Source organism: Zootoca vivipara, chromosome 10 (assembly GCF_963506605.1).
Source record: "Zootoca vivipara chromosome 10, rZooViv1.1, whole genome shotgun sequence".
In the NCBI taxonomy this organism is placed as follows: Eukaryota; Metazoa; Chordata; class Lepidosauria; order Squamata; family Lacertidae; genus Zootoca; species Zootoca vivipara.
The window spans coordinates 38,659,266-38,677,610 of record NC_083285.1 but is presented as its reverse complement, the minus strand read 5'-3'; the positions used below and the strand labels follow the sequence as shown (position 1 = coordinate 38,677,610).

The 18,345-nt window shown below is 41.9% G+C and overlaps 1 protein-coding gene across 1 annotated transcript in view; it reads left to right on the top strand.

Moving 5' to 3' along the window:
• Positions 1-18,345, top strand: part of LOC118090759 (ankyrin repeat and sterile alpha motif domain-containing protein 1B) — a 192,167-nt gene that overhangs the window by 8,190 nt on the left and 165,632 nt on the right. The window contains exon 2 of the mRNA XM_035126879.2: positions 16,538-16,618. Within this exon, the coding sequence (XP_034982770.2) occupies positions 16,538-16,618 (81 nt within the window). The remainder of the gene's footprint in view (positions 1-16,537; positions 16,619-18,345) is intronic.

Sequence of the window (18,345 nt, the reverse complement as noted above, 5' to 3'; positions counted from 1 at the left end):
CCTATTTTTAGCTTTCTAATGGAGTCATGGATTTCCTGCATGGATACTGATTTATTAAGAGACTCTATTTCTTCTTCACTAATCTTTTTTCTTTTGCTTTTGGCAAAGAATTTTCCTATTTCCTCTTCATCAATTTCCCCTTTTTCATATAACTTTTGATAAAAGTGGGTAAGGCATCTTTGAATATCCTCTCTTTTTGTCAATTTTTTACCCTTATCCATTATCCCTGTAATCAACCTCTCCTTCTGTAATTTCCTCAGTTTCCAGGCTAGGAATTTCCCCGCTTTCCCTCCCCATTCAAATGTTCTTTGTCTGGCCCATCTAATTTTATTTTCTATCTCCTGACCTATTAAAACTGATATCTCTTTTTGTAAAACCTTGATTCTCATTCCCACTTTCTCATCTTTAGGGTTTCTTGCTAATTCCTTTTCTTTCTCTATAATTTCTTTTTTAATTTCCTCCAATTTTTTTTCTCTTTCTCTTTTAATTCTGCTTTTTTGTTGGATATACAGACCCCGGACGAAGGCCTTACCTGCCTCCCACGTCGTCGTAAGCTCTACTCCTTCTGTGGTGTTATTTCTATAAAATTCCTTCAATAGCTCTTTCGTTTTTTTGACAAATATTTCGTCATTTAGGATTCTCTCGTCCATCCTCCATCTATTAAATCTCCTCCTTATTCCTCTAATTTTGGTCATTATTGGGTTGTGGTCAGTAATAGATTTTGCCATAATTTCACTTTTATCTACTTTCTGTAATAAACCGGGTGTCAACCAAATCATGTCAATTCTTGAAGATGTCTTTCTAGCCTCTGAATAATATGTGAATTTTTCTCTCTCAAATTTTCCCTTCTCCAACCATCCGTTAATTCATAATTTCGTGTCAAATTTAAGAAAGCCTCCGGTAACCTCCCTCTTCCTTTTTTCCCCTTTCCTGATCTATCCAATTCCGGATGTATTACCCCATTGAAATCTCCCAATAAAATTATTTCCTCATCACTTATGTGTTCCCCCATTTTCCCTCCCAAATTTTTTAAAAATTCCCTCTTACACCCATTGGGGGCATAAATGTTGATCACCACTACATTCCCTTCTGGTAAATATAGACGTACCCCCACCATCCTGCCCTCGTCATCCTGAAATAATTTTTCTGATTTGATACTTTGTTTAACATAAATGACTACCCCTCCTTTCTTTTTCTTGTTCGATGAAATAAATTCCGTCCCTAGTCTTTTATTGAACAATATTTTCTCGTGTTTTTGCGAGATATGCGTTTCTTGTAATCCAATAACATTCCATGAATTTTTCTTCAATAGGCGTTCAATCTTATTGCGTTTACACTTATCATTTAAGCCATTAATGTTCCATGAAATAATATTAAAATCCATAACTTTATTTAATAATTCCCTAAATTAAGCTCTTTAAATCGGCTTCCCAAATAAGGATAGCCGTCCAGGTAGGAATCAGTAGAGGAATAGGTAGCACTAAGCACTAAGCAATCTAGTCAATCACAATTACAGAAAAATGGGGGCACCTATAATCGGTCAAATTTTAAGGTTACTTGTTTCAATTAAGAGGAGAGGGAGACCGCCAACTCTCAGAAACTAATTGGTCTTAATAATACCTAAAACAATTACTCTAGTTCGTCTTTCTTTTCCTCTCTATCTTTGAACAATTCTTTCTTGTTTCTAGTACAGAATTTTTCTGCCTCCTCCGCTGTTCTAAATGTCTTCTTTCTACCCTTAAATTCAAAGGTGATCCCCTCAGGGTACTCCCAAATAAACCAAATTCCATGCTTTGTCAGGGCCTCTGTCACATTCTTATAGGCCTGCCTTTTGAGTCTAAACCTTCTCGGAATTTCTTTAAAAATTGCTATTGATTTCCCTTCAATTATCAAACTCTCGTGTTTTTTCCTTTGTAGAATCTTGTCCTTCAAAAACATCGAATTCAAAAACAGCATACAGTCTCCAGGTCCTTTGATATTTTTAGCTCTATCTAGACGAATTCTGTAAATTTTGTCCACATCCAATGCCAAGTCCTCCTCCTTAACCTGTAGCCAATCCGCCAAGCCCTTTATTATTTTCTCTTCTATCTGTTCGTTCGCTGTCTCCGGCACGCCGCGCATCCGTAGAACCAGCTCCCTTTGCTTCATTTCGAGAAGGGCTATTTGATCAGCTAAGTCCTCTTGCATTTTTTTTTCATTTTCTTCCTCTCTTCATCTTCTTTCTCTTTTGCTGCCTTTATTTCCTTATTTTCTAGCGTAATTTTCTTTATTGCGTCATCTTGCTTTGTCATTTTGGTTCCCAGATCCTTCACTGCCTTGTCCAACTCCTTATTCTTGCCAGCCAGTTCTTTCATTTGGCCAGCCAGTTCCACAATCATTTTAGAGTTCCCTTCTATTTTGGATTCTAAATTCGATTCCACAGAGTCCAATTTTTCGTTTAGGGATTTATTCATTTCTGTAATTAATTCCTTTATGTCGGCTAGGGGGTCATTACCATTGGGAGTTGTCATTGACTGTCTTCTTTGTTGGTTCCCTGCCATTGCTGTTGAATTCCCTTGTTGCTCTTTATACTTCTTTAAAGGCATGCTCTATTTAACGTCAGTCTTTCTCTGCCGTGACAGAGCCCTGCTTCTTCCTTATGGGAGTCCCCTTCCCCCACCTCTAGCAGATCATCTCTGGTATTTTAGTCAGCAGTAAAAAAAAAACCTGTAATACGGTGTCAAAGAATAAATTCGGGAGAGCCTGGGGGGCAGCACTGGGGGGAGGTGCGCCTTTGAAATATGCTCTGGCTTGCCTTCAGTCAGTGTCCGCTACAGCAGGCAATTAAGCTGCCCAGCAACAAGTTGCTTTGAAGTCTCTCTTGCCTGCCAGTCAGACGCTGTCCGCTGGTCGATGGTACAGCCCCTTAGCCTCTCAGTCGTGCATATCGTCACGTCGCCTCACTCCCCGTTCTTTTCTCCCCCTCCCTTTCAGCCTTCCAGCCCGGGCAGGCTTCAGCGTGTGTTGGCACTGATCCAATTCGCCATTTTAAAACAAAAGTTTCAATCCCGATTAAATCTCAAAAAAGTCTTTAACGTTCGCTTTTACCCCTCAGCACTTAGTTCTTTCTAGTCTGTGGTCTGTTTCGCCGTATCCCTTCGCTTCCCTTTTTTAAGAGAGGGGCTGCCGTTCGCAAGTTCAATAGCGGTGCGATACGAGTTTCTTCGACTTTGCCACCCGCCCGCGATCTTATTAAGCCCTCTTAGGCGTTCCTTAATTTTACTCACGGGTCGGTGTATCCTTTCTCCGTCGAAGAGTTCTGGTGCTTACTAAACGAGTCTTAGGGCGCCGCGTCCGCAGACACTTTGTAGCTGACAGCCGATACTGTTGCTGTCGCCGTGGCGTAAGGCTCCTCTCTGCCGCTCCACCTCAAAGGGTGCCGCCGCCGAGTTCTGCCGTTGAAACGCCGCTTTTTTTCCCTTCGGAAAGGGCTCCGTACCCTTGCCTTGTCTTTCGGGGGGGGGTTAGACGCTTTCCCCCCCTTTAAACCACCGCTGTCTGCAGATTAAGCTCCGCGGTGTCCGGAGCGTTCTCTCTCCCGACCCGATCGTTAGCGCACCATTACCGGAAGTGCCAGGAAACCTGGATTGTTGTTGTTGCCCACACCTCCAATTGAAGAAATCTTGATGTTTGCTCTACACTGGTTTGAGAATTCAAGAATACAGCAAACCACTGATGTTTTAAAGCAGACTGTGGAAGTGGAGCAATGAACTGTCAATTCAGACATCAGCCCACCTGTGTATCTGACTCTTTATTTGGTCATCAGGTTGCAGTTACAGCATTAGTTAGAAAGTCACTTTATTAGCTAGGGAAGTGTAGTGTTACAGAGGGAAGTGATACATAAAATCATTACATCTTTTTAAATGTAAGTGGGATTTCTTAGTGGTTTCCATATTCTGGTTCTACCACTATCAAAGATGATTCAGAATCATAGGGGACTATTCCTCCTCGGGCTTTGCTGGATTGTTTTCAAAACATCATCAGTTTAAATACTTCCAGCGAAATGGCTTTCCTTTTGTGGGCATATTCAGAACAAGGCCATCTCCAGGTTTTAGAGGGGTTTTTGACAACATATTCCCATCCAATTGTTTGCTGAACTCCCCACAATTTGCTCATGGCAGCAAATTTGTGTCCAGCATGGAGGTGCCAGGTGCCTCAGATTGACTGCAGTAATATACAGTGTGAAGATGCTACAACTCCAGTTTCTCACCTTCTCCTCATTCTGTGCTAGGTTGTAAAAGCTACACAAGCTTAACAGAGAGTCTTGCCAATGATGTGTCTTTCAAACCATGGAGAGTTTGTTTCTTTTTCTTTCTTTTTTAAAAAAGAGCTCTGCAGAGATGGAGGAGAAGAAAATCAATTTCTTGTATTGCTGCTGAATTATGAAGTTCATTCCTTTCCTGGGAAGAATAAGTTCAAGATTCATGTTGTTTATGAGCAACCCAATGCCCTGGGGATAGCTAAGACTGACTCTGATTCTTCAAGTGAGGAAATGACCTATGCTGATGAGAAATTTTGAAGCTAGCAAGAATCTGGCTAATTCCGTAAGAAGGAAGCAGGTTTCTGATTCAAGAAGACTTCAGGGGAGAGCAATGGTATCCCATTTGCAGAAGGAAGCTAATCAATAGGAAATGACAGAAGAGAAATTATTATCTTCCATCTGCAAATGAGATACCATTGCTCTCCACTGAAGTCCTCTTGAATCAAGAGACATGCTTCGTTCTTACTGAATTGTTTGCTTGATTCATCCATCCATTTGCCACTGAAGGAGCAAATATCAAACCATCCATCCAAGTGCCATATATTCCCCCCCCCCATTGGGCAGAGGTTGTGGGTATGTCTAAAGTGCAATGAGCTCCTGGCTCTCTGGGAACAAGAGACCTGGTAGACCTGGAAAAGGGAAGAGAGAGAACTAGTGGTGGATGCAGCTTTCAGGGACATTGTAGCTGTTTCCTACTGCCACAATGACTGATCTGCTGTCAGGGAGAATGAGGGTCTCAAATAAGGAAAGTGTCACCTTGAGGAAGAGGGAAACATTTCCTTAGAAGGGAAACGAGGGGGACATCTATCCTCTTCTGCTGAGGATACTTCTCCAGTGGGTGGAAGGATTGTGGTAGTAGGCGATTTGATCCTTAGAATCATATATAGTTGGGTGTGCAATGGACATACAGACCGCAGGGTGAATTGACTGCCTGGTGCTAAGGTTGAGGATGTTACCCACCATCTAGATAGCCTGAGGAGGAGACAGTGGCTGTGGTGCTTGTGGGCACCAACATCGGGAAATGCAGTCACGAGGTCCTGGAAGTCAAATTTAGGTTGCTAGGTAGGATGTTGAAAGCCAGGACCTCCAATGTAGCTTTCAATGAAATGCTACTGGTCCCACGCAGGATCAGCCAGCTAGGCACAGCTTTGTGGTCTCAATGCTTGGGTGAGACAATGGCGTTGGGAGGAGGAATTGGTTAAGTTGCAGGAAGCAAAGAGTAGGAAGGAGTAGAAAGGGGGGTTCCCCAAGGATAGATATTGGAACTTGTACTTTTTAACTTGTTCATAAACAATCTTGAATTAGGAGTGACTTGATGATGATACTAAATTATTCAATGTGGTGAAGGTGGGAGATTGCGAAGAGCTCCAAAAGGACCTATTCAATCTGAGTGAATGGGTTGTAAAATGGCAAATGTAATCCACTGTAAAAAGTGTAAACTAAATGATGAATGGTTTTTTGGGGGTGTGTGTATTAATTTCACATAAATACAGGTCTGAACTTGTAGTGATGGATCAGGAATGAGACCTTGGGTTTGTAGTTCGTAGATCGGTTGATGAAAATGACTGTGTTGTGTGTGGTGGCTGTGAAGAAGGTAAATTACATGCTGGGCATCATTAGGAAAGGAACTGAAAATAAAACTGCCAATATGATTAGGCTGTTATACAAATCTATGGTGTGACCACATTTGGAGTACTGCATACAGTTCTGGTCACCTCACTTTCAAAGGATATTGTAGAATTGGAAAAGGTTCAGAAAAGGGCAACAAAAATGAAAAAGCATATGGAGCAACACCCCTATGAAGAAAGGTCGCAGCATTTGGGACTTGTTAGTATAGAGAAAATGTGTGTAAGAGGTGTAATGATAGAATAGTATGCTACAGTCAAACATATGGTAGTAGGAAAGAAAAACAAAAAACCCCAAAACCATAAGCATAAGACATATATCTGTAAATAATAGTAACATAACTTATTTCTCCAATTTAATTGACACTTATGAGCCTTAATTTTAACTCTTCCCTCCATTCTTCTCTGGTTTTCTATCTGTTGTCTTTTTGACTGCGTTTTCTTATTCTACTACTTATTCTACATCTCGCATTATTGGCCGAGGGAGCCGGCGTATAGCTTCCAGGTCATGTGGCCAGCATGAGAAAGCCGCTTCTGGCAAACCAGAGCAGCACATGGAAACGCCGTTTACCTTCCCGCTGTAGCGGTTCCTATTTATCTACTTGCATTTTGATGTGCTTTCGAACTGCTAGGTTGGCAGGAGCTGGGACCAAGCAACGGGAGCTCATCCCGTCACAGGGATTCGAACCGCCGACCTTCTGATCAGCAAGCCCTAGGCTCAGTGGTTTCCCCCCCAGTCTATTACACTTAGTTTCTCATTAATAATATTTCCCCATATATTCAATATATAACATCCAGTCCTCTTTTAAATTCTTATTGTCTTCATTTTTTAATCTATATGTCATTCTGGCAAGTTCTATATATTCTAATATTTTAAGGTGCCATTTGGCTCCATGACTGGGACAGAGATCAGCCTTGTACATACACCTGATTAGATACTAGCCTACAAGTCCCCATAAGTTACTAGCCCATAAGGGCTGAATGAGATAGATGAATTTGTATAGTAGGCACAGTGGAGGAAACTCTATCCTCTCCCAGCCTGCTTTGTTTTTATGCTGGGAGCAGAGGAAGGGTAGCGTGCTCCATTCCTCTTATATGGAACTCCATGCCCTCACCTATATGCAATGCCTAGGTGCCTATGAGTACCAGGCTAGTACCACAATATGTTAGGCAGTTGGAAACTAAAGATAAGAATCTCCTTGTAACTGTCAGAAAGGAAGCAACAAAACTGAAGGCTCTGCAGCCATTTTAGAGATCACAATAATTATACAGTTCTAAAGGAACCAATGGGTACAATTGCACAGGTGCATGATGTTAGTGGCCACCTGGCCGCTCTCTTAAATATGCCAGGGACAGGCAGGGTGCAGCCTCTGTGCTCCTGCCCCAATTGACCTAGTGGTTGAGGCCAACCTACCTGGAAGCTCCTGCAGAGCCAGAGGTTGGTGGTACCAGGTGGCCATCCCCTCCCTGGTTGTGCAAGGTGATGATGGCTCTGTGCAGCCGTGCTGTGCAGTGAATGCCACCCCGCCCCCTGAGCCCCAGGTGAGCAGATAGTCTAAATGCATGTGCAACTGTGTGTGTGTGTGTGTGTGTGTGTGTGTGTGTGTGTGTATTACACAGACTGGCACACTGTCTTATATTTTTGGTTAAAGGATATCTGGCCCAGTCAATCTTTTGAGTTCTTTATTTTGGCAATATAAAAATGTTGATTAATAAATTTCACATAATTTCAACATTTGTATTATAAGCTGTGAAAGCTGCCTTCAGACAGGTTGCTATTACAGTCATGGTCATTGCAGCCACGATCTATGAATACACTTACATGTAGTAATTAAAGGCATAATAGCAATTACAGTTTTGAATAGGCATGTATTTGCATTACACCTTGGAGCGATGTATGCAGTAATTATAAGCAGTTTGTAGTGCTGTTTATTCAGATGGATGCTGATTATTGCTGCTGTGTAAATAAGATAATTTAACAATGAGTTTTTCTGAAGACACTAGTAGTTTGTTTTAATATGCAATATGAACTTAATGTCAGATATACACTGGTAGCCAACAATTCTTGGCTGTTATGCCTATATATGTTGTTTTAAGAGCAGCTTAACTTTAGGCCAAAATGAATTTGAAGAAAATTTTGAACATTTTGAACATAAGCTCATGGTAAAACGGATTCTGATTGTTTCCATGTGGTGATTACAGTAGTGTTTTGTTCAAGGGTTACGCAAACAGAATCAGTCCCTTGGAACTGCCAGATTCACATGAGTCTGCACACACAGTTTCAAATACCTGAAGCTATCTAGCCCTTTCAATCACCTTGTCCAGGAAGGGCAATAGCATCTAGTTGGTGGTTATCTATAACCTCTGGGTCCAGGCCTCTTAATAAGAAGGCTCTTTCTGGTCTACTCTTGAAGGGTCAAGAGAGCCTAAGTAGTTGGCCAGACCTCTGCAAGTGTCCTTATATGTCCTCAAGCTGCAATAACTGGATCTCAAAAAATGTATATAAATCAACCTGACAGTGCTCTACAGCAGGCATAGGCAAACTCGGCCCTTTTGGGACTACAACTCCCATCATCCCTAGCTAACAGGACCAGTGGTCAGGGATGATGGGAGTTGTAGTCCCAAAACATCTAGAGGGCTGAATTTGCCTATACCTGCTCTACACATTTCTCCAAAATCTACATTAATGTGTTGTCAGTGTCAGCACAGATGTGATAGCTGTGTGGGACTGTCTTTCCTCATACGAACTGACCCAGACCCTGCAACCATCATATGTGGCCGTTCTTCATATGCCTCCTCTATGAGAGGTCCCCAGAGGGTGACAACACAAGAATCGTCCTTTTCTGTGGTACGTCCCTGTTTGTAGAATGCTCACCCCATGGTGGCTCACCTGGCCCCTTCATTACATATATTTAGGTGTCAGGTGAAAACTTTTCTCTATAACAAGGCCTTAGGCTGATTAACATTCTATGGCCTTTAAAATGTGTTTGTGGGAGGGGAGTTATTGTTTAGTTTTTGTGTTCTCATTTTGTATTTTTATGTTGCAAATCACCCTGTGATCTTTGGGTGAAGGGTGGTATACAAATTTAATTTTTTTAAAAAATGAAATAAAACATGAGCCAGTTTAATAGGGCCCCATCCCTTGGTTTAAAAATCTATTTTAACTTTGGGGTTAAGGCAAGAGTGTATTCTTATTCTATTTATGTTTATCTTTATTTAATGGTGCTATGCATAGCTGCCAAGTTATCCATTTTTTTAAGGGAAATTCCCTTATGCTGAATAGGCTTCCTTGCGAGAAAAGGGAAAACTTGGCAGCTATGGTGCTATGTTCTATTTTAAATTGTCTTTATATTCATTTATTGTAGGCCACTTAGAGAACTTTATGTTTTGGGGCAACATATAAATATCATAAGTAAATAAAATTAGTTGGTGCTAAGCGCCATGGCCATATCAAATTTGCACAAGTTCCTACACAAAACCTGGAAATTACATAACTGGATTTTTATATTATTAACCACTTGCACTGTACTGAGATCCAACCCATGCAACAGCCACAGAGAAAGGAAGAGAGAATGAGAGCAGCCTTCCTGCCGTTAAATAAGGAAGTGGCTCTGTGTCACATGCAGCAGGTAGTGTGGTGATGCAGGGCGTAAGCAGGAAGCAAGGGCTAACTTCCTGTCAGCTCTATAGGCTACAAAGGTGTCCTGCTGCTGAGACTGCTTGGCTGAATAGTATCTCTCTTGATTACTGCAAGTCCGCTCACCCCTTTTGGTGTGGCGGTGTTGTAGGACGGCTGAGGTTCCACAGGCCCTCGACGATGGAGCCATGGCTTCAGTGCATTTCCTGGTAGGCAGCAGAGGTACAAGCCCCCGTCACCTATCAGGGGCCAGATCCTAGTCTGAACCCTGCTTTGGAGAATGGGGATGCAGGCTGGGATCTGGACTGTGGCAGGGGGCGGAACTGACTGAGCAGGTAGGCTTCTCTCAGGTCACCCCCTGGCCATTTAAGCAGCCTGCACCTGGGGCACTACCTGTTTGTTCTTTCGTCTGGTTTCCTTGCCCACCCACCCTTGGTTTAGGTTGATAGTCAAGGACCTTGCTCTGGCTACAGTGGTCGCTGTTCTTTACGGGGTGGGGTAGGAATTTGTCCACTGGGCATATTAGCTCTGACTCGGTGGTTTTGCTTACCTCATAGCAATAGTCACAGCTGACATGGGGCATTGCGGCAATCCGTTGTTTTGGATGGAGGGGAGGTTATAGTATCCGCCTGCCCTTCCAGACACTCAGGTATCCCGTTAAAGGGATCTGGAGGGAGTGGTCATGTCCACATGCCCAGGCAGGGCTAGGGCCGAAGGCACTCCCCCAGATGGCGGTCCCTGCGGGGGTCACCCTATTTAATGTAAGTCTTAGGAACCCCTGCGTGTCATTTCTGGTGGGCAGGCCGGAAGTATTTTGATTGCCCCATGCCCAAGACAAACCTCTTTCATCTGTATTCAATAAAGTTGTGGCCTGTTTTCATCCAAACAAGTCTTACTGATCTCTTATTTTTCTGGGTTGGGGATTGGGGAGCACAGCGCCTTGGCCTGCAAATGGGCCTATCAGGCAACTAATGGATATTTGGGATCCAAGCAAAAAATATTAATAAATATTCCTTGCCAACTGAGAATCTTGCTCCCCTTGCAAATGACACTCTTCATTAATGGGAAGAGTAGTTTTGAGGCAGAGAAAGTTGGAAAGCCAAGAGTTTTGATCTGTGAGTTTAAACTAGATTGGAAGTAATTTGGAGAACTTTAGGGGTCCACACATGTTTGTAGTTGGATGAATTGATTGTATGAACTACTCACGTTTGCTTTTTTAGTTTTCTGAATGTGTGGTCTTCAATACATTAATTATTTCATTTTATTTGCATTCTTATAAGGCTATATAAGATGACTGAAGGTGGCAGGTTGATTTCTTTAGAATATAAGTAATCCAATTCTTTAAAAATATACACACAAATATACAGATTCAGTGTAAGAGTTGCTATAGCAACTAGCTGGTATTTTGATTGGGACATACTGATTTGCTGTACAGGTTTCATTATAGATTATTGCATAAGCACATTATTACTAGCTCATGATTAGAGAGGAATTTTATTCTTGTCCACTTTCACTTAAACTCATATATCTTGTGGAATATATTCCCAAATTAGCTTCCTGCACTGGTATATTTTCCATACTTTTGAGTGTAATAGATTTTATTCTGTTGTTATAGATTTACAGCAGTGTTCAACTAACTCATCCATCAGTGCAATTATGCAAGGGTAATCATCCCTCTGTCCTTACCATGTACCCCATTCCCTCACCAAATCTGTTCCTAGAACAGGATTGTGGACACATGGGGAGGAGAGAGGTAGCAAGTACCATCGCGCAAGCAGAAATCCTTGCAATGACTGAACATTCACTTAGTGATATCTTGGTTTCCACCCATATTATTTAACCCTAATTTTGGCTTAGAAATGTTTGATTTTTGGGAATAGCATGATGATTGGACTCAATTTGATAATTCTAAAATTGTTGCTCCATTTAAGGCAATTGATGTGTTTCTTAGTAATGTATTAGTAATGCATTAGTGCTTTGTCTAACTAATGTAAACAAGGTCACCTGTGGATGAGACTTCAGGTACTAACAGTTACAGCCTGGCTGAGCAGTTATTTCACAATTTGCTTGTTTTGAACCTGAAGTGTTCTAATTACAATGAAAGTAGTATTCCTTCAAAAGTCTCTTTGGATGATGTAACTATACACAAAGCTCAATAAGCTGCCTTGTGCTTCCTTTCAGAAGGAGGCTAATGAGAGAGATCCATTGTTGGATACAGTTAACAAAGTTTTTATTCAGTGTAAGTTAAAAAGCTTTATTTCTTTGACGAATGACAGAGTTTTTAAACTAACAACCTTTAAAGTAATAGTAAGGCTTGTCAATGTCATAAAAGATTTCCCATATTTTATTGTAAATGTGGAATCATGTAAATGCAAACAATAGTAAACATAAGCAAATTAGGCGGCAGATACACAAACAATCCAAATCATTCTATTCTACTCATAGCTAAATATTCTTTTCTAGAACTTGATTTCTGTTTTAATACGGGACACATTTCATTCACATTAGTATACAGGACAGCTATTACATTATTATCCTACAGAGGTATTTGTGGCTGTTTCACTTAGGCCAAATATGTTCCTTCAGCACTGGAAAATTAATTAATGTATTGTTTCTTCCTTAGAGGTTAATTCTGGGAGTTCTGTGACATTTTTTTCAGCATGTTTAGACTACTCGCTTATCACTGAAAAAAAATGTAACCTACAAATTCTCATTTTAAAATGCTGTTTTAAAGCAAGAAATCCCTTCACAACTATCTTTTTCAGAATGTAGCAGTACCCCAAGTCGCTTTGAGTCCCCATCAAGGAAAAAGCTGAAATATAAATATTGTGGGCATCCATCTGTCTCAAGAGACAATGGAATGTGCCTCCAGGGGTGAAGTTAAACGACTAGAGCAGGCATCCCCAAACTTCGGCCCTCCAGATATTTTGGACTACAGTACAATTCCCATCATCCCTGACCACTGGTCCTGTTAGCTAGGGATCATGGGAGTTGTAGGCCAAAACATCTGGAGGGCCGCAGTTTGGGGATGCCTGGGCTAGAGAATCACAGTGCCTGCTGCGGCTACAGCGACCAGTAACTCATAACTGCTGCCTTCCACTGTGCTGTTTTTGCTGTGTTAGCAGCACCAAATTATCTCTCCAGGGTGCAATTCCCACTCCCCTCCCAGCCTCGCTGATGTAGTCCAAAGGAAATAATAGCAATACATTTGGTGCCAACTTGACTGCAGGCATTGCCAGAAGGGGGTGTACAAGATGCCGTCCAACCATCTTAGGGACTCCACTCTGGATTTGTGTATGGTTTACTCCTTAGCAATTTCTTCTGAATATCGCAGGAGAGTGGGTCTGGATTTTCCCTTGGGGTTTACTCCCAGAGCCTTTCTCATAAGTGAGTATAGCTGCAAGGGCAACAACAACAACAACAACAACAACAACAACAACAACAACAACAACAACAACAACAACAACAGGACTATGAGTGGTGCTAGAAAGTAAACACCTTTTCTTATTAGTTTTGCTCATTTCTATCCATATCCTTGCTACTGCCTAAGAATATAAAAGCAGTCTATTTGTTCATAGAATCATAGAACTGTAGAGTTGGAAGGGACTCTGAGGATCATATAGTCCAGGGGTCAGCAAACTTTTTCAGCAGGGGGCCGGTCCACTGTCCCTCAGACCTTGTGGGGGGGCGGACTATATTTTGAAAAAAAATATGAACAAATTCCTATGCCCCACGAATAACCCAGAGATGCATTTTAAATAAAAGGACCATATTCTACTCATGTAAAAACACCAGGCAGGCCCCACAAATAACCCAGAGATGCATTTTAAATAAAAGGACACATTCTACTCATGTAAAAACATGCTGATTCCCAGAACATCCGAGGGCCGGATTTAGGAGGTGATTGGGTCGCATCCGGCCCCCGGGCCTTAGTTTGGGAACCCCTGATATAGTCCAAACCCTGCAACTTTGGTGTTATCAGCACCATGCAGTAACCAACTGAGCTATCCAGGACAATTACAGTAATTCACTTCAGTACCCTATCCTGAAAATGGCAAAATCCAAATCCTTAGGGCGTTGGATGCACAGGAAAATAAATTTAAAAGCCACTCAAAGTGTTCGATTTCCCTAGGCATATTTCGAAATTGCACACAGAAAAGTAGCAGAAAATGGTTTCTGCTTTGTCTCCTCAGCATATTCTATTAAATTTCAGCAACATCCTTGTATTTCATTTGCCAGGGTCATTTGAGAAAAGTTCCAATACTGATCCTTAGAGAATATTTCTAGTAATTTGTTCCTTGGTTAACAATATTGATTGAACCTGTTTTACAGTTCCTGTGATATTAGTCACCTTACTTAATAATTTATTGTGTGAAACTACTGTGTCCTTTAATGAAAGCCAAATACATTAAATCAGATGTGTTTTCCTTGCCCAGAAAATTTGTTACTATTGTCCAACTCCACTTGACTTCAAATGTATCTAATGCAAATGTATCTAAGCCAAAATTAACTTTTGATTATGTTGGTGTGTTAGTCACATTAAATATCCTGACGGGGTAAATCCTTACAAAATCAGAAGGTCCATAAGCTAAATGGCCTCATAGAGAACCACCTGGAGAGGGAAAAGTGAGAAAGGAGGTTAAGGGCAAGAAAACAATAGCTGAGGCAAGAGGGAACTAAGCCAGCCAAAGTCTGGGACAGCAAGGTTGTGCATGGAAAGATGAAGCAAAGGCTGTGTAAAAGAACAAGGTTGGAGGTAAATAGATGGGGAGTACATGCTGGAAAGTTCCAAGCAAAAGTTGAATACAAAGTCAGGTGGACTTGTGCAGAGGCTAAGGCCTGTGTCTGGAAGCTTTTGTCCTCAGAAAGGTCGCTCATGTACAGCTTATGGGTGGCAGTGGTGTGGCTTGACAGGCAGATTTATAGAAAGAAAAACCCCTCAAGTTGAACGTTCTGCTCTCTCAGTCTAGGAAGTTCTCATCTCATTGCATTAAGAAATGCTGGTTTACAACTTGGAAAACTAATAATCTGCTTGTGGAACCAGTCTCGAAAATTACATTGCTCTGATGTGTATGTGTGTGGGGGGGAGGGGTAGTTTTGTGGCCCCACACTTGTGGCAGGACACAGTCTGAATTAGATTATACTAGTCTGGAAACCATCTGATGATTGCCTTATTGAAATACATAGCATGTCTGTATTTGCCAGCAGTTCCCACACAAGTGTCTCACAAATGTGTAGGGTGCAGGCAGGCCTGTGATCAGTCTGCACTCACCTTCATATATTGTTTGTAAGACGTGCACATCCACATGGAAAAAATATACATGATGACTGCAGTTTCTGTAATTCTATCAGCTCTTTTTCCAGCTGCTGCAATTGTACATATCACTGGCCACAAGCTTGTCCCTCATTCTTCCAAGTTGCTGATATGTGGGTTGCTAGCAATTGTGAGCTAGCCCTTAGTTCTGCCATTCTGTGCTGCTGTGAACCATCTCATATTGAGCAGGACATCCTAGATTGACAGAGGCCACCCCAGTTTCTGATGCCAATCTTGGATGTCCTATTTTGGCTCCCTCTGCCACCGCCTCTACCGCAGTTGTTGACACACCTTTTTTGGTGCTGTGCTCCCCTATTTCTCCAGTGCCACTTCTGTGAAGTACTTGCTTGTGTCGCATGTGTGTGAGTGCCGGCAGTGGGGGGTAAGGCTGGCTGGCAGCGAGATGGTGAATTGCGGGGAGGCAGTTGTGGTAGTGTATAAGGGTGGCCGGTGGTGGCATGATGCAGGGGGAGGCTGCAGCAGTGGTGCGTAAGGGCGGCAGGATGATGTGGAGGTGTGTGTGGGGAGGCTGTGTCCCAATTTGCCCTCCCAGAATGTTGGAGGGAATGCAATTAGAATTTGTGCTCTTAGAGGCTCGTGAAGCTTGCTGGATCCTAGAATTTTGGAGGGTTATACCTTGTAGCTTGAGTACTGTTCTGTTGGTGGCCTGGTTAGTCTATGACACATAAGGTTGATTTTTGGCCACTGGTGGCCGGTTCCAGACATGTTTTCTCACAGTTTTGTTGGCATAAGTTTCCCTAGTTTATGAACAACCTGAAGCTTATAAAATTGAAAGAGGGATTATTGAGAGAGCAAGTGGTGTTCAATTTATGCCAAGCACAACAGGTTGCAGCATAGATCATTTTTATAAATTTCTCAGTAGAATGGGCAGTTATAAAGAAATATTTTTATCAGTTGCTATTTTGCCTGAAAAGTCTCATTTGTTGAGCTCTTCCACCTAGTAAACTCAGATTGTTTCTGTCTGGAATTTGAGAAACTACCATACTTTGCAAACGAGGACTGTGAATTGAAAACAGTAACATTATATGTACCTTTGTTATCCATGAAAATCTTTTAATAAAAACATTTTTTTTAAAAAAAAATCACTTCTATTTTGTTAAACTTGAACAATTTTTTTTAATGCAGGTCAAACACTGAGATGTTGGAAGCTGGTTTACAGTGACCTAAGGAGAATTCCAAGGGCCAAATGAAGAGACCCAGAGGGCTGCATTCAGCCCTAGACCTGAGGTTTCCCACATTGAGTCCCTAGTCATAAGAGGTGGGATGTATCACAGGCAGAATCAGTGTTTGAGCATCTGTACTTGAAAGAACAGCCCCACTTGTATGTTCTGCTGTGATATTTAAGATTGATGTAAAAGAAAATTATATTTTAGAGATAAGGCTTTTGGATATTGGTCATCTTTCTGAGGTGATAAACTTTTCACATTCAGTTGCTTTAAAAGCTCACCAAAGTGGTATACTCCCCACCACAAGAATATTCTGCTTCTGATTTTCTTGCTTAAATTTACCTTTATTTGTTGGCCAGTGTTTACATTTCAGTGAGCCTCTGTCTGTATATAATGATTATGGATAATGTTTTTGAAATAAATAAACCCACAAATTATGTATTTATTATAATAGAGTTTGTGCTTTATTTTCAGCATCTGGCGAGGACCAAATATAAACTGCACAGATAGTTCGGGTTACACTGCTTTGCACCATGCAGCTTTAAATGGTCACAAGTAAGTGTCAAATGGCTATCAATATTATGCTGGTATTACTTTGTGTTAAAAATGTTGGTATTAATCTGCATTAAGTTTAGACATAGTCATATTTTTGTGTGCACCAAGCTTTAGTAAACTGCCCTACTTAAAACACCTGCACCACTTCTGCTGTTGTAGCAGTCACCTCCATTTTCATGTGTACAAAATAATTTTGTTCTCCCTTTCTTTAGTGAGAAAATTCAATTTGGTTAACAGCAAGCATATTTAAAACACAGGTTAGAGCCCATTTTGGGTTCTAATCTGGGCAATGATAGTGGCGAAGAAATCATCACCATCATTGCATCCACTCAGTTTCAACCATGGAACTTTTCTACATAGGTAAAGGCAATGTGACTAGGGTGTTGCATTGTGACTAGGGTGAAGATGGATTATAATCTTCCTGCTCAGACCATGGCTATGTACATAATAAAATGCAGCAAGGTAATTTTGTTGTTGCTGTGTTTCAAGTTGTCTGTATCAGTCTTAGAGTCGTCTTTCTTGGAGCTGCCTGTCAGCACATAAGCAGATTTTCTGGCTGATTGCAGTGCCTGGTATTATTTGGTTGCTGGCTGAGTGGATACAGCTGGGGTGTCAGTGTGGAGTCATATGTCACACGAGAGGAGTTCACTATTTTGGGTTACCACTTCAGGGAGACACAGGAACAGGAGTGTCCCACAGTGTCATCTAGGATATAGAATTGTAGGCCAGACAGTGGAGGAGACAGGCCTGTGACCTTCACCCATGGTGACAGCCTGATTGAGGGGACGTTTTATCTGGTGGGGTTCCCCCTGAGTGAGAGGCAGAGGTGAGACTTGTAGTGGATGTACCATCTTCCATCTGACATTGTAGGATGCCTTAGTTTACTATCTGTAGGCCTAATCTCCCAGATATTTATAGGTATGGAATAAAATGGTGATGAAATGAGTCTGAGTGGGCAGCTAGCAGGAAGTGGCAAAGATACTGCTCCAGTTCCAGTGCAGGGGAAGGTATAGTTTGAATGAAGGGGCTGACTACCATCTGCAGTGGAGGCCTATATGTTCAGTTTTGGTTTCTTGTTCCAGCCATCCGACATCTCTGGAAGGTACATTTCCAGCCTTCAATTCTGCTGGTGCTGTTACTGAATACCAAATCAATCCTTAATAAGACCAAGGTCATCCTAGACTTGATTACAAGATTTGGGTGAGTGAGCTGGGTGGGCTTGACCTCATCCAGCTGTGCCCACCTGGGTACTCGGTTCAACACCAGCCTAGACTTGGGCATTGAGAGGGAGGGTTTGCTGTTGTCCATAATAAATATACTTCATTACAATATCCTTGAACATAAAACCTCTTGACCTTAATATAGACTTAGAAGGTCTGCACCTGGTGTTGGGCCAAAGAGACAGATTGGGGATGCTGCTGGTCTACTGACCACCCTGATTGGGCTAGCTTTGGTAGTCTCTGGGGTATTCTTGAAGGACCCAGGGTGATAGTCCTGGGTGATTTCAATAGTCATGTGGAGATTGTTACTGGGCTTGGGGCTTGATGGCCTCCATGACAACAATGGGTCTGTCTCAAATGATCATCTGTCCCACACATCAGGTAGGGCATGATATAGTCTTTGCCCCAAGTGATATGAGGGATAGGTTGACAATAGGGGTAGTGAAATGCACTCAGTTGTCAGGGTTGGACCGTAACCTATTATGTAGAGTGGTGGGCCCTTTTGCC